We start from the raw sequence: 20,561 nt of genomic DNA, 5'->3' as shown, positions 1-20,561 counted from the left end.
AACTCTATGCTGGAAGTAGTGTTATTATCATCTCCACTACAGAAGAGGTACTAAGAGATAATTCATCCATGGTCACACAGCCAGAAAATGTATATTTTACACATACACAGACCTCAATGTTGTCAGAAGCTGTTCTAAAGTTTCTTTCTATAAGGCTGGGAAACAGGCACAATGATCTCTCCTCCATTGCTTATGTAGTTTGAGTAGAATAAGACTAAACTAATAGTTTAGAGCCTGAGCACAGAGAAAACAGAAAGGTGCTAGACTCTTGTATTCCCTAAACACTAGCTGCAAGTAACTCCCATGACTTAAAGCAGAAGTCAGCAAACTTTTTCTTTCTTTTTTTTTTTTTTTCTTAAGAGATAGGGTCTCACCATGTTGCCCAGGCTGGTCTTGAACTCCTGTTCCCTGAGTTCAAGGGATCCTCCCACCTCGGCCCCTCCCAAAGTGTGAAGACTTACAGAAAAAGTTTGTTCTGTTTTTTTAGAGAACAAAAGAGCCAGTTTGGATCAGGCCAGAGTTTGCCAATTCTTGATCTAGAGGCACATTTTGAGTCATGTGTAGACATAATCATGAGGTAAGCACAGAAATATCTAATTATGGCATTAAGTGGCTCCGCTATATTCCTTAAAGAGTCCACCACAATCGAATTTTGTAAAACTGCTCTTCACATAGAATAAAGACTTAAAATCTGGATAAAACACAATATGTAACAATTACGATTTTTTAAAAAATCAGTTCATAAGATACTACCATGAAATTACAAATAAGTAACACATCAATTTAGTATTTGCTAAAATCATATGCCTTTGACAACTTACAATATAGAAAAGAAGACTGCACTGTTTTGTTTCAAGGAATAAGATGTTCAAGATTCACATAACTTGCAACATAGAAAGTATTGCAAACTAACCTCTCTAGAAGCAAGCCTAGAAATTAGGGAACAATACCTTTCTTACCTTACCTCTCCCTTTTGCAGTCTTCTAACCTTCTGCTCCATCTCTCCCCTCATACATTAAAGATTTTAGCACCAGGCCAGGTGCCGTGGCTCACACCTGTAATCCCAGCACTTTGGGAGGCTGAGGTGGGCAGATCATTTGAGAACAGGAGTTTGAGACCAGCCTGGCCAACAGAGCAAAACCCTGTCTCTACTAAAAATACAAAAAAACTAGCCAGACATGGTGGTACATGCCGGTAATCCCAGCTACCTGGGAGGCTGAGGCATGAGAATCACCTGAACCCAGGAGGCAGAGGTTGCAATGAGCCACTGCACTCCACCCTGGGCAACAGAGTGTGACTCTGTCTCAAAAAATAATAATAATAATAAGTTTAGCACCTGACTCCCTGTCTTAAATGTTTCTCCTCCCATTATTCTTGGCAACTACAAGAGCCACACAAATAATCTGCCTGCACATTGGCCTCTAAATTCCTTGACCACCCTCTTCATACCCAAAAATCTTTTACTCCATTTCACCTCAGTCACCAACTGTCACGGTCATATACTAATAGCTATAGTCTCTAACAAGGAATAGGAATAGCTGGAAGGTGCAAAAGATTATCTACTCAAACACAGCAAGAAATTCTACTTAAATTTATTTATTTTAAATGTATTTATTTTATTAAAGGAAATTATACTCATATTTCATGTATGCAGTATTTTAAAAATGTATTGGGATATGTGCTCATTTTTGTAACAGATATGCACATGTGATCCAAGGACACCACCAGTATCTTGTCATTAACATTAACCACATCCTTCAAAATCAAGCATCTCATACTCCTCCACCTCCCATCTTTCCAGCTCCCAACCCCAACAATTCTTCAACCTCTTTAAAATCTTTCAATCATTATCATCCTTTTCATGTTTTCACTGACTATCCCATCTTTCACATACTTACTTTTCTCCTTATCCAGCTTATATTCCATGGTTCATCACTAAAACCACTCCTGCACATTTGCTCTCAGTTTCCCTGTCCTCTTCCCCTCAGTTATACATTCCTGATAAAATCCAATCCTGGTCAAATCCAACTCTACCTATTCTATGCCTGCACCCAAGCACTGAACATAGTTGGATTAAAAAATTGCTGGTTGCATTCACTTAAAATTTATAATCACAAAGTTAAAAAGGTCATCACTACTACCCAGCAATACCCCTACATTTCCCTAGTCAATTCATTCTCACTTTGACAACTTCATACCTCATCTCCTCAGTCCTTCAACAACTCTGTCACCTCCCTCCCAGCAGATGATTTCTTATATTATTTCCCTGAGAAAACAGAATATCCACATCCTCCCCAACCAAATCTACCAACCTATCTGCTTCTCTACCCATGTATCCTGCTTCTCCCCTTGTAACAATGAATGGTACCAGCTTCTACCTAAGTTCAACCTTTCCACTTGGGTTCTGGATCCTTTTTCTCTTACTCAAAGACTTTTCTCTCCTAAGGTTACCTCCTCTCCCACCACATCATCCATTTTTCCTTCTCTACCAATCATTTCCATCAGCATTTACACATGTTGCAGTATCTGCCAAGCAAAAAATATACCTTGAACCCTTGTCTCTCTCCAGGTATTACCTAGTTCTCTGGTTTGTAGCAAAATACTCCAAGAAAATCATCTGTACTCACTGTAACCACTTCCTTTCCTCTAAGCCAACTTAATCAAGCCTTCATCTCCACCACTCCACTGAACCGTTCCTCAAAATCATCAGTTCTTTCCACCTTGCCAAATCCAATGGTCACCTTGCTCAGCCTCTCAACAGTATTTGACACAGCCAAATGCTCCCTTAATACCCTTTTTGCACTTGGTTTCTTAGAAACCAAGTTTCTAATTTGGTTAGAATTAATTTGGTTCTCCTAATTTTCCTATCTCACTATTGCTTGTTTCTTGTCTCCTTTGTTGGCTCCTCCTCTCCTTCCTCACCTCTATATGCCGAAGTGCCTCAAGGCTCAGTCCTCAATCCTCTTCTCAATCTGTATTAATGCATAGGAAAATTCCTATAGCCCCATAATTATAAATACTACTTACAAACTAAGATGATCCAGCCTCTTCTCTCCCCTGAGTTTGAGACTCTTATAATTAGCTGCTTAATTAAGATCTCCATCTGGATGTATCAAACGAAAAGCAAACAGAATTCTTGATTTCTCCCTCATACCAAACCTTTTCCTCCCCAAGTGTTCCCCTATCCCTTCAATTAATATTACATTCACCTGGTTGCTCAGGTCAAAAACCTGTAGTCATTATTGACTGTCTCTTACTTTACATCATATCTAATCCATCAGTAAGTCCTGTTAACTACATCTTTAAAAAATTTACTATCCAGCTACATGGGTACACAAAATTGTCAAAACTCACTGAACTGTACACTTAAAATGGATGCATTTTACTATATGCAAAAGTGTAAATTATACCTCAATAAAGTGTGGTGGTGCTGAGTGTGTGTGAGAGTATACGTGTGTTACCTACATACATCTGACCATTTCTCACCACCTACTACTCTGTTGTTTGAATTACTGCAGTAGCCTACTAGCTGGTATCCCTGCTTCCACTTTTACTCATGACAGTCCATATCCCACAAAACACACCAAGTTTGTTTCTAATTAATGCTTTTTTCTGTCCTTTGTAAAATTTATTTCAAAAGTAGATTATTTACATCAAGGCTCATGTATCTCTATATCACTCCATGGTCAACAGAGAAATGCTTGCTTAAGCATTTCTGAAATTAATACTTCTTAATATAATTTGGTTTTCATAAATTCAAATTAACACTTAAAGTGCATGTAGTCTTCTAATGTCTAATTGGAAAACTAAGCTGGGATCAGTTACACATAGCCTGGAACATCAGATTAAAGAGTTTATATTTTATCTAACAGGCCAGTGTCACAAACTTAAACACTAAGAAAAGCTACTTTTTTTACTTCTCAAATCCTGAGGTCACAAGGTCGGCAAAGATGTGTGAAACAATGAACAAAATGAAGAGTTACTTTCAGGGATATATATTCACCTTTTTGTACCTCTAGAGTTTTGAACCATGTGATTATACTGCCTATTTAAAATATAAATTATAATTAAAATTATATTTTAAAATAAGGGAAAGGAATTCTTATACGACATAGAAAAATAAGAAACTAAAATAAATACATGACTTTTTAGGAAAAGTTTATGGCACTTTGAATATTTTTAGTCCTCCCACCACAACTAAGAATTAGATAGAAGAGATATAAATACAAAGATAAAATATGTTCATATATACATGCAAAATCTAATACATATTCATACATAATGATTCATATCATATATTAGAGAGCTTTTACCAGAATTTAATTTGCAACCTAGTTAAATTATCATCATAACCCCAACTTGCCAACTTTCATACAGTTTCCTTAAACACCTGTAAAGCCTTTGAGAACTCATACAGTAAAGATTTCTCTCAGAAATCTAAAAGCCTACACATGATAAAAGAACAGAACAGAAAGTAAACTAACAGAGAAATGACAGTATAGTCTCTTTCAAACTCATCTCCAGAGGCCAGTCTTACACTTGCCAACAGCTACATCATTTAATAATTAAATGACATAGGGACAACAATAAGAGTAGGGGGTATAAACCCCTATCATCTCTAAATTTGCTACAGCCCCTTCATGTGGCTATCAAGGAATGATGACAAATAGGACCTCCATGGTATACTGTCCTTCTCTCAAATGAAAAAAAGACATTCTCATTTTTGTTCCTGATCTAAGTTCTAGTGGTTCTAGAACTGGTATAAATAATTCTACTATTAAGTTCTAGATGTAAGTTCTAGTACCACTAGACAATACAAGAAGTTTTAGGGGGTACTTAATACCCCCAATACTTCCAGGAGGAGAACATCCGGATGCTTCTGGTATTAAGTCCAAATCCTATCGTAAGACCTGATTTAATAGGGACACCATAATGGCCATCCCTAAAAGTAATCAAGCCATTTATTCAACTGTAATCAAGCTAAATTTTCACTGTAGCTTTTACCTTTAGACACATTAGCAATAACTTAAAATGTTATTTAAAAATTAATAACTTGAAAGCTCAAGGGAAATAAAATTCCAGGAAGGCTGCAAACTGTGAGGAAGAAACTGATTTTCTAACTGAGGAATCACATGATAATGTTCTATTTCCCTTAAGGAAAAGATTAAAATTTAACCATCTTAAAGTTGATGCTCCCAGTATACTGCCAAGTTAAGAAACACCTGTAATCAGGACCTTCTCCAACTTGGATAAGTACACCCAAATTTCCAACACAAAAGTTTGGATGTCAATCTAGACCTTTTCTTCTCCCTCATCCCCATCTTGCTCAAATCCCCAACTGAAATGACCACCAAATCCTACCCATTTTGTGTTCTGAGTGTTCCTCCAGTTAATTCTTTCCATTCCTTTGCCACTGCCTAGTCCTAACCTTTTGTCTCCCCTTATTTATTAAAACAGCTACCCTAATATTGCTATTTCCAGTCATCCTTTTACTATGATCCTCAGTCTACATTGTAGTCCTGGTGATTTTCCAATAGCAAACCTAATGTCTCTTCTGCTCAAAATCTTTCACTATGTTCCTATCACCTACAGAATAATCCCCAAATCATTTATTAACAGCACATAACTTTACATGCTTTCAGTCCTGCCTGACTCTCAAACCTCACACCTCACTGCATGACCCCCAATCCTACACTTTAAACCCCATTAATATCAAACTACACTACTTGAATTTCCAGCACATCCCATGCTAGGTAAGCCTCCATGCTTCTGCATAGGTTGTTGCTTCAGTCTAGAATGTCTTTCACTTCTTCCCCCTTGGCTTCCTGGACAACAACTATGAATCTTTCAAAACCCAGCTCAGCTACTAGGAAGCCATCCCAACAACTCATCCTCTACCCTTAAAGAACTGATTGTTTTTCCCTCTGCTACCTCTGTACATAATAATGGCATCTATTAGGCACTATGTCCCTGACACTGTTCCAAGCATTTTACATGTATTAACTCATTTAATCTTCACAATTACCCTCCCTATGAAGTGGCACCATTATGACCTTTATGGATATGGAAATTTGAATCACAGAGAAGTTAAATAATCTGTCCTCAAAGATACTCAACTGCATGAAGACAGATTAAAATCCTTATGTCATACATATTTATACTACCACATCTCTCACAGTGAACTTATTCATGTGACTCTTACACTAGACTGTACACTCCTTGAGGACAGGGATTATGTCATATTCTACTCTAAATCCACAGTACCTGGTATAAAGTAAGTAATGAGTGCATGCATTTCTCAAACTGATTTTAAAATAATATTCCTAACAAGTTGAAGAGAAAAGCATTCAGGAACTAGTTCCAAATAAATATTCAAATATGCTATGAGTTCTAGAATAGAGCAAGCTATGTTTTTAATCTAATAAAAAGGATGTTAAAAAGAAAGGTTATTACAGACCTGAATTACAGTCCTTGTGGACAAAGAAATGGGCTTATTTTGCAATTAAGTCCATTACTGCTTAATCACTGCAGTAAATCAAGGCCCAAACGACCATTTGCTTAAAATTAACTTTTTTATCCCACTAAAAAAAAAAATTTTGTTTTTTATCATTCAAGGCAATGGAAAGAAAGCCCTATATTTACTCTTCTCAAGTGGAAAGAAGCCAATCACAGACCAGCACTACTAATTGCTTCCTTAAATCTGGCCAAGAAATGTATCCCATTAGGCAATTAAAATAAAATACAGTTGCCTGAGTAAGCATTTAACAAAAGAATTTCTAAGGTTTTGTGGATGGCATTCCATTAATCAAATAATGAAAAATTCTTTATCCTAAGCAAGGAAAAATGAAAAAAAAAGAAAAAAAATAGATTACCATCACCCCACAAGAATATAGACTTCTATATTAAAACTCAATTCAGTCATATGCCTATGTTATATTAAAGCATATGCATACATGCTCACAATATTTCAGTAGCCATTCTTTGTCTCCTTAAAATTATAAATATCAAAGTTATTTTAACATTAATGATGAATAACCTCAAAACCAAATGTACTGTATTTAGTGTGCTCTCACAGTTACAGTCCTCTGAGCCATACTGAAGTGCAGTAATTAAAATCCACAGGGATGATACTAGCTGCAACTGTGCACAGCACAGTACTTGTTAGAGTTATCTGCACCCCACCCAGCTTCTACACACTAGTGCACTATAGAAAGGTAAATAAACTATCAGAAGACCCAGAGTTTAGGCCACAGCACAGCAAACTCTACCTCCACGTACATCTTACCATTTCTTCGTACACTCAACCATCAGCTCCTGGTAGGAGGCCACAAACTGGAACTTGGATGCATGTTTTCCCACACGCTGCAGTCTCTTCCAAACTGAAGCCATGATGATCAGTCAAGACACTGGAGCAGTTCTGGGTTAGCAATACAGCAGCTTTAATAATGCAGAGGGTCCAAAGCAAACGAACTTTGCATGTATGTCTTTTAAAAACTCAACTACAACTCGAAATGATGCTTGGGGTCCATAAGTCTTCTCCCTGTTTCACAGGGTAAATTCCATCTTAGATGAATGGCCCAGTCAAGAACACTATGATATACGTGACAGGATGAGTGGGAGGGGGTTCCCTCATGGAGACATCACCATGCCACCTCAGGGGCTATATGTGTATTCTGGAAGACTGAAAAGCAAAACAAAGACAAAAAGAGAAAGAATATGAGGAGAGAATCATGAGAAGTGACTAACCACCAATGTTAAATAACGCTGCAAAAGACCATCCCAGTTCTCTGCATGTCTTTTAAACAATGAAACAAAACACCGACCTCAAAAGCCAGTAACATCAAGGATGCAAGACACCAAGGAAGAAATTACAATTCACACCGAAGACGTGGAGCGACACATCAGGTAGTCAGCATCAACAACAATCCAGAGAGATGGTAACTCGGGGCCCTACCTCCCCCTGTTAGCATCATAGAAGGGCAAGCAGAGCGGGAAAGTCTAGGGATGCTGTTTAATGTCCACCGCCAGTCAGAGGGAGAAGTGGAGTATTTTTAATAAACTTTGTTTTTCAGCCGATAATTAATAGCCTCAAGTCCGACAATATGTGCTTGGAACAAATTAGGGAGCCAAGAGGAATGCTGTTTTTCAGTCGGAGGGAGGAAATGGATGGGAAACGAGGAGTGGAGGGAAATCTCCAGGCAGAGAGAGGGCAATGTCCCGGCTCCAGGCCACTTGGGCTCCTTCGCTGCCAACCGGAGGGAAATGGAAACTCCTGCCTGGGCGTGAAGCAATGACCAGCGGGGCAAGTGGACTGTGCAGGGTGCGGTGCCTCCCTCCCCCATCCTCAGGGGAACAGTCCGCCGGAGCCCAGTCTCCTCACGCACAGAGCCCAGACCCCTGCCCCCCAGCGGAGGCAGGCGGTGGCTCGTCCGCGGTCCCTGTCACCCAGGCGATACCAGAAGACCCCAGCCCGGACCCCAAGCCCCGGCCCCGCCGCTCGTCCACTCCCGCCCCCTCCTCACACCTCTAATCCCGCTGTCGGGTTGGGTCTGGCCCCGTTCCCTTCTCAGAGGCGCTCCTCCGTCGCCGCCGCAGCAGCAGCCGCCGCCGCCGCCACCGAGTCCTCCATCCCCGCCGGAGCCACATGGAACAGCCAAGCCAGCCACGGCGCTCGCGGGAGCCGGGATCTGCAGCCCCTCAGGCGGACGGCGCCCCTCACGCCCGCCCCCTCCCTGACAGATCGCCCCGCGACCGTCCCCCACCCTACCAAACCCTGCCAGAGCCGCCGCTCAGCGCCCAGCACCCCCTCCCCCGCCTTCCTCCTCCGCCACCATCATCATTACCTCCCCCGCCGCACCTCTCACACTAACCCTACCCACCGCAGCTGAACCTCCACCGCCCCGCCGCCATTGGCCGGGTCCCGCGCGTTCCCCGCCCACCTCAGCGGCCGGGTCTTAGAGCGGCTGGGGTGCCTGACTGGTAGAACTGCCTGCCCATCAAAGGGGCTCCACCTTCCCCTTGCTTGGGAGGTGGTTTTTCTCCTAGCCGGAACGCGACGCACAGGCAACCTTTTTGTAAAAAAAAAAAAAAAAAAAAAAAAGGGAACCGACTAAGGACGATCCCGCCCGTTCTTCTGATTGGCTTGGAGAGGGAAGCGATAGGCGGGAGAAATAGGGAGTGTTTATAGTGAACTGGAAGGTGATTGTAGAAGGTGGCTGTCCGTCAAAGGCGCCGCCGGTGCCGGGCTGGGTTTCTGGACCCTAAGGGTGATTGCAGACCTGGAGACTGGCTTCGCAGCAGCTGTGGGCAGTGCGGCTGCCTGTGGGTTTCTCTCCTGTTCTCATCTCCGCGAGGACCTGGGCGCGCCCTTTCCTCCGCCACTGGCAACTAGGGTTTTTGCGCATACAGCCTTTATTTCACCAATTCCTCCTGGGATCGTACCTGACAACCTGAAGTAATGACCCTGTCAACCACCCCCCCTCAACCCGCTCCCCGCCCAACTTTGAGTCAGCTGGTCTTCAAGAGGATTGATCAGCTGAGCTAGACACAAAATGTATACAGTACAATTTCTTCTTGTTCGGAGTCTTCACATTTCTTTGAATCTTGGTTTCTCCTCTTCGCTTCGGACTCTTTTGCCCCCAGTGAGAACTGTAGATGGATTTGGGAACAGCTAGCGTACAAAAAGGGTAGTCAAAGGCAAAAAGGAGGAGGCAGAGTGAGGGCAGGGACACTTAATCTTGTTAAAAGAGCCAAGGGCCCTTTTGAGAATATGAAAGCTACAGATACTTTCTCAAGGGGGAAAAAGTGTCCTGTCTCAAAACACAAAAATTTGTTTTCAGTTTTAGATGGTTCACAGACCTCTGGCGTAGAGAAACAGGACAAAGAATGAAACTTCAGGGGAATCCTAGCATTTAAGGAATAAGCAGAGTAAAATGGGAAAGAGACTGAGAAGGAATAATCAGAGAAGTAGGCACATCACCAAGCAATGGGCAGACAGCTTGGGGAGAAAAAGAGAGGCAAGCTAACATAAAAAGAAAGGAAGCGGGATAGGCTCTGGAAACAAGGATCCTTCAGTCTTACGAAAGTTGGAAAGCAGGGTTCATGGACAAAGTAGCTTGAAAGGTGTTAGGTTCCAGGGAGGATTCTTTCAGGGACAGGGAGAGCAGTGGTGAGTGAGAATTGAGTCCATCTATAGACACTGGGGGCCAAGACAAAGTGGCGAGACATGTTGAAGAATCAAGAGAGATGGGGAGACAGATGGAAGGCTTGAATCCAGTATCTAATTCAATTTCCACTTTCAATAAAGAAAGTGATCTAATAACACAAGAGCACAGTGTGCATTTTACAGAGAAGAGCATAGTTATCGCTTATTTTGCTAGTCAATTCTAAAATGTTACAATAATCGTAATAATCATATTGATTCTTATTTTGTATTAAGAGTTCTCTGATGTCCTTCCTGAGTAGTTTACGAAGTCACTACAACCTATAGCCGTTATGATCTCATAGAATAATATATTCTGCATCATTAATAGGCTTTAAGTGTGTGGAGTTCTTTAATGGCTAATTTGTAGAAATGGTCATAAATTATTTTCATCCAAGTTACCCTTCAGAAACAATCCACATGATGATCAGAAGGTTTTTGCACCCTATTTATTACTGTTCTTTGTAAGTTCTCAAACTTTCTCATGTGGTCATTCTGGTTTCTTTTAACATGCTTCCCTTACTCAAAAGGGAGAGGGGGAAGAGAGAGAAAAAAAGAGACTGACTTTTATTGTAAAGAAATTCTCTTAAAAGTAATGTTTTAAATAGTGTCTTTTAAAAAATAAATAAATAAAGGAGTAGGATCCCTAGGGAATCTTCCTCAAGTTGTGGGAAATTTCAAGAGACTGATGGTTTCTTATGACAGCTCTTCTTTTTAGGGGAAGTATTTGTCTTGGATGTAAACTCTTATTTTTCCTTCTAGACACCAAGGTAGCTAAGAAGAGATCAAGGTTAGAATAGTTTACTAAATGAGTGAAGGAATCAAGAACAGCTCTTGACACTGTTCTGCCACTGACCTCATGTTCATAAACTGTCTCCTGGAGGCCCTACAGAGCAGCTACTTCTTCCCCTGTAACATTTTTAAAAACAACCTGTCTACTAACTAAATTTATTGAAGAATATTAAATATAGAATATGTTCAGCTCTTTTGGGCTGCTTTGTTGATAGTTATTGAATACCAACTGAATATTAATCTTTTTTTTTTCCTTGAGACAGGGTTTCTCTCTGTTACACAGACTGGAGTGCAGTTCCCTCATCAAGGCTCACTACAGCCTCAACCACCCAGGCTCAAGCAGTCCTCCCACCTCAACTTCCCGAGTAGCTGGGACTATGGTCATGTGCTACCCGGCTAATTTTTTTTTTTTTTTAAAGGAGCAACTCTATTAACTGATAGGCTATTTTTTTGTACTTTTTGTAGAGACAGGGTTTCACCATGTTGCCCAGGCTGAACTCCTGAGGTCAAGTGATCTGCCTGCCTCAGCCTTCCAGAGTGCTGGGACTGCAGACTTCAGCCACTGCTCCCAGCGTGATCATATTAAATATTACCAATAGTACATAAAACTTACAGTCCCTGTTCTCAAAGAGTTTCAGGAACATGTTCCGTGTGTACACAAGAAAGTAATACAAATTACTAACCTCTCTGAGTCCCAGCTTCTTACAGCATGATCCTGTATAACATAATCATGCCTACCTTTCTGGGATGTTGAGAAAATGGAAGATATGTACATAAAGTATCTGGCACATAGTAAACAGTCAAATGGTAACTAGTAGCATATGCTATTGTGTTTGGTAGCAAACATAAGACAGAAAAGAACAAAACAGACCTTCAGGAATACTTGGGGAATACTTAGTGCCAAACATCACTACCTCAAGGACTAAAGAGTCTTAAAGAATACATTTAACATTATTTATCTCCCATTAATTCAATTGGTACCAAGACTGGAACAGCAATAATTTAGGTGGACTCAGGATTTTATAATAATTACTAAGAATTCACTTATCCTCAATCTTCATGACCACTCCTTATGTCATATATTAGCTGGGATCTTTTGGCATGCTAGAAGTTACCTTTTTCTTAAGGTTCCATTTCCCCTATCAACTAACAGGTAACTCCTACTCACCCTCCCACTTCCAGGATTGTCCACTGTGTCTGCCACCTTCTAATGCCCTGTTTACTTGGATCTTGATTTATCATCTCCCTCTGTCCCAGGTTTAATGCAAGTTACATTAATTGTCCTGTCCACTTGACCCAGGTTGTTGACTGCAAAATGTTTTACCTAACAGAAGATGCAACATTTAAAATAATTTAAATTTTGCCTTTAAATATCATCAAGCTTAAAATGAAGATAGAATACAAAGAAATAAGTGGAAACTGGCATCAAAAACTTTAAATCTTGTCTGCCATGACAATTTTGAAACTGACAGAAATTATTTTCAGTGAAACAGCTTTTCTCGTCACTGCTTCAGAAACTCCCCAAATGGAGATTCAAGACTATGAAATGCAACCATAGGCTTGAATTATTATTATCTTTTCTAGTGATAAAATTCTTATCTTTGGGTTTTACAGTTATTGCAGTAAAAATTGTCAGAGGTATTATTGCGGGATTTAACCACTAATGGAATTTATCTGTGCCTTATTCCTAGTAATAAGATTTACTCCCAATAATAACACTGTAGGTTTTTGTATTTTTTTTCCAGTTACCATAGCGGTTATACTATACACAACAATAGTACTGCAGTTTTTAACTGCTAATGAAATTGTTTTAAATCCACAGCAAACAAATTTACTTCCAACAATCCTATAGCAATTTTTATGTCCCTAAAAACTCGCTGTGGCAGGCTAATACTTTTAAAATTTTAAGTGATGATTTCTGTAGTAGTTGTTTTTCCAAGTATTAAATATTTCCTTTCTTGCTACGGCTTTTCTCCTCTTATACCCCACCCCAAGATCCTCAGCATTGCACTCACCCTCATTTAGGCTGGTCTCTGCTCATTGTTTCAGGAAAGGAATATGACAGAATGTAGAAAAACAAAAATTTTTTTATTGGTTTTTGAGTTTCAAAAGCCTGGCCCTTTGAGAAATAATGAAATGGAATCCAGTTAGAGACCTGCACTGTTTGCCTCTAGCCACATGTGACTATTGAATACTTGAAATGTGGCTAGTCCATATTGAGATGTGCTGTAAGTATAAAATATACATCAATTTCAGAGTTAGCATGCAGAAAAGATTAACACATTAATAATATTCATATTGATTACATATTGAAATAATATTCTGGATATATTGGGTTTATTAAATAAAAGACAGTAAAATTAATTTTACCTGTTCCTTTACTCTTTTTTAATGTGGCTACAGGAAAAATGTAAATTATATACATGCCTCACGTTATATTCCTATTGGACAGTGCTATTATAGACAATAGTAAAACTTCCTTTCCCAAAGATGAGAAATGAGTTTCCTGGGCTAGAAGGGAAAGACAAAACTTGGAGGAGATGTAATGAGAGCTGGATGCTAGTGGATTTCTGAGAGCAGGACCTAATCCCACCCTACTCTGGCACAAGCTTTGGAGACGGGCAGCTGAAATGCTGGGATCTATCTATGTTATCTGAGAGCTAATAGACATATTTTTCTCTTTATTAGAGTCCTGGGGAGGTGGCAAGACCCTTAAGAGAAGAAAAAACTTGGTTGTTATCTAGGCCAGGCAAGATTCTGGAGTAGCACAGTCCAGTAGAACTTTCTATGATGAATATCTACCTGGCTGTCCCATGGAGTAACCATGAGCCACATGGAACTATTGGACATGCAAAATGTGGCTAGTGTCACTGAAGAAGTTGAGTTTTAATATTATTTAATTTTAATTTATTTATTGGCTACATATGGCTGGTAGCTACCATAATGGACAGTGCAAACTTACATAGTACTATGGAGGTTCTGGATGCCCAACACAATTACCAGACACCCAAAAGGGTACAAAGGCACTGCACAGCCACCAGACCAAAAGAGTCCTTGCTGATGGACCAAAATCAACCCAGCAACACTCCATGGAGCTGCCTGCTAATGAAGAAAGATGCATATGAGAACTGTAAGAGGAGCCAGCATGGTACATGAGGAGCAAGGATTAAATGCCCCATCCCCTTCCCCCAGCATAGTGATGCTATGTAAGCCCCCTCAATTGAGATGCAGTTCCTGCCAAATTGACTATGATTAAGTGTTTGCCACCTCTTGTGAAATCAGAGCTTGAAATAGAAATTAGGTTGAGTAATGGGAAAATAAAACTGTGTTTCTTGCCAACCTGAATTTCTTTAGATTGAGATTTATGCCTGTTACATAACCTTAAATAATAACTCTTAACAAAATAATTTAAAACCTATGTTTATTCTCTTAAAAGGTGGCCTTTTTTTTTTTTACTCTATCATTATAGGACCAAAGTTCTTTGGATGACACAAAAGTTTAGAAAAACTGCATTAGAAAACCATCTTTCAATTAGAAACAGTATTCTTTGGTGAAATTGTTTCTGTTGCAGTTACCCATGAATGAATATTTGAAGTTAGTCATAATGAAGCTTTGCACATTGAACCTAAGATTGTACTAATTCTAGGACCTCAGTTGTATATACTAAAAATCCAATTTTGTCCAGCTCCACAGCATCTAGAAAAGGCCAACATGGGCTTGGTTGGTAGAGGCAGAGGAGCATTCTTGACTTCCTTGGAACTCAGGTAGAGACTGAAGCAAATCTACAGATACTATCCACTGGTGATTCAGCAGGACTACTGTTGTTAATCTGGAGCAACATAGTGAATGACTAGAAGCTTAGAAATCTTCAAGAATATATTGTAGGCAACGATGATATTCAAAATGTGGACATTCAGTGTGTTAACAACAACACGGCATAGGCATTAATCAGTTAAAATGGAGGATAACCGTAAACCATTGGCCTAGTTGTCCCATTGTGGACTAACTAAATACCAGCCCTGACTCTAGAGTGCCCTTACTGGTCTATAGCATCCTCTCAGTCTAATCCTTCTAACTGCTTAAGATACTTTCATGATGGTGAAGTCCCAGTCCACAAATGTGTATGCCAAAGTAAAAGCTGCTAGCTGAGATAATTTACACATTGCAAATAAGTGGGCCATTACTGGGATTATGGCAACAAAGATTTGAGTTGGAATTAAGAGCCCAGCTGAGAAAGTCTTTGCTAAACTCAATAAATTCATTTCCTATAAAATCAGCAGGGATTCTTGACCAAGACTTACTGGTCATTTCCCATGAAACATTAAGAGCCTTTGGTAAATTATAAGGGGTAGACTGACCTTTGCTTCACTTCTTCTGTGTTTTCAATAATTGAGAAAAAATCCAGGTAACCAGATATAGCATCCAGTCAGTGTTTTCCTCTGAATAATTCATAGATGATTATATTTGTATGAGCAAGATAATGTAATTAATATCATTCTGAAATAACAAGGCTAGACAGGAAAGGCAAAGAAAAGCTGGTAGAAATTCATAATCTTGGAGGGCACTGACTACCACCCTTGTGGTGTAAAATCAAAGCACTTTCATCCCATACAGTATAAAGAACACACACACAAAAAGCAAAATTTCAAAGCAAGCTGAAAGCAGGCAAAACTCCACTTACCAGGGCACTGGGCATGAGCCAAGGGAAAGTAGCCCTGTTGCTGAAGCTTGTCCCAGATGAGTAGAGCTGGAAAATAAACCCAGCTTTCAAAGGGCAGGATTAACTCATGCACAGTTTGGGCAATCTTCTGGGCAGGGCAAGATAGGGAAAAATTCCAGGGCAAGGGCAATAACATGAGAGCCAGAGAGAGCTGCAATATTGTTCCAGGTCTCTCTCTTCACAGCAAGTCACCCAATTAGTGACTGGGCTTACAGTGATCAGAACATAACCTGTGAAGCAAAGATGACTTTGTGAGAGCTGCTGGATATTTCTTCATATTCTGTCACAACTTTTGGATGCTATTTAAAAATATTCCCAATAATGCATCATTGATCTCTTTCTCCAAGAAAAGAAATTCAAGTGTTGAGCAAGTCAGGTTTTTGTGCCATAGTTCAATCTTCTAAAGAAATCCTGCTATCTTTACAACTTTAAAAATCACAATATTTTATCCCTGAAATGAGTCTATTTTAGGTATTGAACATAGTACTGAGTTACTTATATTGAGAGAGCCCCTTGAAACAATTGTCTTGCATTATCAGTGTCCCATTTCTCATTTCAAAAATGTGTGAGCACCTGCTAACCAGCATATTTCAGTGTGGAAAAGGAGAGTGTTATACTTGTGCATGTTTCTTCACATAACACATGCTAAAGAGAGCGTATTTAAAGGTCACAACTTGATGATATTTGAAATATTCACTTTTCTTGAACAATGAAAGCAAGAATAGGAGGCATATTGTTAACTGTTCAACTTCTTTTATTCCTGTAATAACACTCTTTCTAGCTATTCACAAAACTACCTTGTGCCAATCAGTATGTTTGCGATGTGTCTTGTCCAGCCTACAGCTGAACAAGATAACAATTATCAAAATCCTGCAGTGATTTGTCAGTGATAAACAGACCAACTTGTTGAGTACTTCTGTCTAATACATATAGCACTGTAACATGAAATTGCTGCACAGTGCATGTTATGGGACCTGGTCTTCAACACTGTATGCTACGGATATTTGCAGTGCCCAAGATTGTTACTAGATCAGTTTTGCCAATAGTTCATTCTGCATTCTCTTATTAATTTCCCTTAATAATATCTTATTAACCTTCAGCTGACTTTGCAAGTTCTAAGGCAACAGGTTCATGAGTACAATTTTGAATGATAGCTTTTTCATTTTGATTTTCTTTGATGATATTTTTAGAGAAAAATCCATTAATTTATTAAGAAATATTTAGTGAGTAATTACAAAGGTCAAGGCATTGTGGTAGGTATTGGGAATGCAGCACATAAAAAAGACAAAATCCCTGCCGTCCTGGAGCTCATATTTCTCTTCTATTAGAGGTCATTGTTTAGTATTCCCCTTAGAAAATTTCAGTTGATGAGAGGTGACTGTGCTTTAACAATGACAAAAAACCTGAGAAAAGTGTTATAAAAGACAATGTGCTGGGGACTAACATAAAAGGATCACCCCCTCAATAAAATCTAATTATCAGATATGTATTATTGTACTTCCACCTCTTTCTTTTTTTGTGTGGCTGCTTGTGCAAAGTCACATAGAGACTTATCAGAGCACATACAAATTTATAACCTGTATTTGCACTGGAATCCTATTTACAATTTATGTTTTTAAAATTTGAATTGTAGTATTTACATTGTTATTATTTTTATGATTTACTGAATAGAGACATTGATTTTTTTTATGTTATAAGGCAACATGATTGTAACTACAAATATGCAAAATTAAACACATGCCAAAATTGAAATTACATTGTCTGAGAGAAATTATCTGCAACCTGTTAAACATCAGCCAAAACAATCTGATTAACACATTTCCTTGAGCTCACATGCAACTTTCAAGAGTATAATGGTCATTAAGAATGTGACAGGATTTTAACAAACACACCCATTCTATTTCCCTTTTCACTCCTTGAATTGTCAAAAAATTTTAAAACAAAAGAAAACAGAGGCCTATTTTTGCTGTCTTTTCCTCAGAAATATTTTAGCTTCCTCCTAGATATCCTTAGAGATAGAATAATTAAAAGTTGTTTTTTGTCTTGTATGTGTTCTATGATATTTTAAATGTTTAAAAAAAAAAAAAAAGGTCAGGCACGGTGGCTCACGCCTGTAATCCCAGCACTTTGGGAGGCTGAGGCAGGCGAATCACAAGGTCAGGAGATCAAGACCATCCTGGCTAACATGGTGAAACCCCATCTCTACTAAAAATATACAAAAAACAGCCAGGCATGGTGGCGGGCGCCTGTAGTCCCAGCTACTAGGGAGGCTGAGACAGGAGAATGCCATGAACCTGGGAGGTGGAGCTTGCAGTGAGCCAAGATCTTGCCACTGCACTTTAGCCTGGGCGACAGAGCGAGAATGCATCTCAAAAAAAAAAAAAAGCTGGGCATGGTAGCTCACCCCTGTTATCCTAGCATTCTGGGAGGCCAAGTCGGGTGGATCACCTGAGCTCAGGAGTTCAAGATCAGCCTGGCCACCATAGTAAAACCCTGTCTCTACTAAAAATACAAAAATTAGCCAGGCATGGTGGTAAGTCCCTGCAATCCCAGCTATATGGGAGGCTGAGACATGAGAATTGCTTGAACCCGGGAGGCAGAGGCTGCAGTGAGCCAAGATCGTGCCACTGTATTCCAGCCTGGGTGACAGGGTGAGACTGTGTCTCAAAAAGCAAAGAAAGAAAAAAGAGAGAGAGAAAGAAGAGAGAAACCTCAAAGAGATTACACAAATAGCTTTATGTTAATGTAAAAATTATGTGATACGTTTTCTTTAATTCTCCTTTGTACTTTTTTACAATAAAAAATAATGATTAGGCCGGTCACAGTGGCTCACGCCTGTAATCCCAGCACTTTGGGAGGCTGAGGCAGGAGGATCACTTAAGCTCAGGAGTTTGAGACCAGCCTGAGCAACATGGCAAAACCCTGTCTCTACAAAAAATACAAAAATTAGCTGGGTGCAGTGGCACACACCTGTGGTCCCAGCTACTTGGAAGGCTGGGGTGGGAGAATCACTCGAGCCTGGGAGGCTGAGGCTGCAGTAAGTGGTGACTGCACCACTGCACTCCTGCCTGGGAGACAGAGTGAGACCCTGTTTCAAAAATAAATAAAAATAATAAGGATTAAACGTGTATAATTGTGGTTTCAGATTGAAGATACTGTATAAGTCATCATTCTATAATCTTTAAAAAGTTCTCTCACTATCTAAAAGATTTCCATCTATAGTTTCTGGTTATAAATCATATCTAATTGACAAAAATGGAAACTTTCCCCCAAATAAATCAATTCCTGGTTCATCTAATGTGTTCTGATTCTGGATCTATTCTGCCCATTGATACACTTCAGTTGAGAGATTAAAGAATCTTCTTTCACAAAACGTTCTGTTTCTAGGAATGTCTTCTGTATTTTATAACATAAAAAGAAGGATGAGTTTTCATTGACCTTTCATGGACTTTTTTTTTAATCTTTTTGAGACAGGGTCTCACTCTGTCATCCAGACCAGAGTGCAGTGGCATGATCATGACTCACTGCAAACTTGACCTTCTGGGCTCAAGTGATTCTCCCACCTCAGCATCCCGAATAGTTGGGACCACAGGCACACATCACCATGCCCAGCTAATTTTTGTATTTTTTTGGTAGAAATGGGGTTTTGCCAATGTTGCCAGGTCTCGAACTCTTGGGCTCAAGCCACCCTCCCTGCCTTGGCCTCCCAAAGTGCTGGGATTACAGGCATGAGCCACTGCACCCAGTCTTCATTGACATTTTATGTTGTGCTTGAATTGCTTTAGGACTGTGAATTTCATGATTCTGCTGGGCGTTTTCCTCATATCCTCTAATTCTGGCTCATGTTTGGCTCCTCTCTTATCTTCCTCTCTTATATATGACGCATATATGATATATACATGTAGGTACATACATATACACCTATGTGTGACATAAACATACACAATTCTGGGAATATTGGTAGAATTATTAGGAAAGGCAAGCGCTTTCCTCTGGGACTGATTGCTATAAAGATGGTATCCTGCTGCCAGGGACCTCCACTGAAGCAAGTCTAAGAAAAAAGCCAAAACAGAGGAAGCCAGGAGATGAAGCAGAGAGAGTTACTTCATTTGCCTCATCTGTGAAATGGGAATGGGAAAATGATAGTTGGCTACTGGAGGTGAGGTGCTGGAAGAAATAAGCTCTTAAGACCCCTTCCAGCTCTAATTTGGTCATTGTTTAAAATGTCGAACCGTAATACAAAGATATGTTTGTGACATTTTAAAAGGCAGTAAGAGTTTCTCCACAGTTGTTTCCATTATGATCTAGTTTTTGCTGTCTTAAGAAGTTTTTTTGTTTGTTTGTTTGTTTTTTGGTCATGGGAGGACGTGCTATTTTTGATGATTTTTATTTAGCCTTAATTTTTCTGATCAACTAAAAATTGAAAGCTTATAGTCACAATTCCCATAGAAAACATGAAGGCAGAATGATGTCTTTTAGTAAGATAAGATATAAGATATCATTCCTAAATATACCAATTCCTAATTCAATTGTTTATACCAAGTGCTAAAAAGGAGAGTAATTATAGGTCAATTTAAAAAGTATTAATAGAACATATTACTCTTTCTAGAGTATATTGTTGATAACTTCAGTGGCAATCTAGCCCAAAGAGTTTAATCTTTTCCAGTGTGAATGAAAAAGAACGCCCTTAAGAGGGAGATACCCATGACTTGCAATAATTTCTTTAATGTTCTCTGGAAATTAAGAGTACAGAAACAACCAAATACAAAAATTACCATAAAATGTATCATTAACCTAAATGTTAGCATCTAAAACTATAAAACTGTTAGAAGAAAACAAATAAATCTT

General features: G+C 39.4%; 1 protein-coding gene across 13 annotated transcripts in view; it reads right to left on the bottom strand.

Moving 5' to 3' along the window:
* The window catches only part of EHBP1 (EH domain binding protein 1), a 338,942-nt gene extending 323,250 nt beyond the window's left edge, over window positions 1-15,692 (bottom strand). For 4 of the 13 annotated variants that reach the window (XM_073023036.1, XM_073023038.1, XM_073023040.1 and 1 more), the window contains exons 1-2: window positions 8,844-8,929; window positions 7,286-7,681 (exon numbers count right to left, since the gene is read on the bottom strand). In XM_073023036.1, coding sequence (XP_072879137.1) covers window positions 7,286-7,389 — 104 coding nt within the window. In that variant the 5' untranslated portion in view covers window positions 7,390-7,681; window positions 8,844-8,929. Of the gene's footprint in view, window positions 1-7,278; window positions 7,682-8,524; window positions 8,930-15,674 lie in introns of those variants that run through there. The other 9 variants (XM_007970477.3, XM_007970482.3, XM_038007020.2 and 6 more) reach the window with 6 other exon arrangements.
* Window positions 15,693-20,561: the final 4,869 nt, after the last annotated feature.

The sequence above is a fragment of the Chlorocebus sabaeus genome, chromosome 14 (genome assembly GCF_047675955.1).
Source record: "Chlorocebus sabaeus isolate Y175 chromosome 14, mChlSab1.0.hap1, whole genome shotgun sequence".
Lineage (NCBI taxonomy): Eukaryota > Metazoa > Chordata > Mammalia > Primates > Cercopithecidae > Chlorocebus > Chlorocebus sabaeus.
The sequence above is the reverse complement of the archived record's forward strand: the minus strand, read 5'-3'. Positions and strand labels throughout refer to the sequence as shown.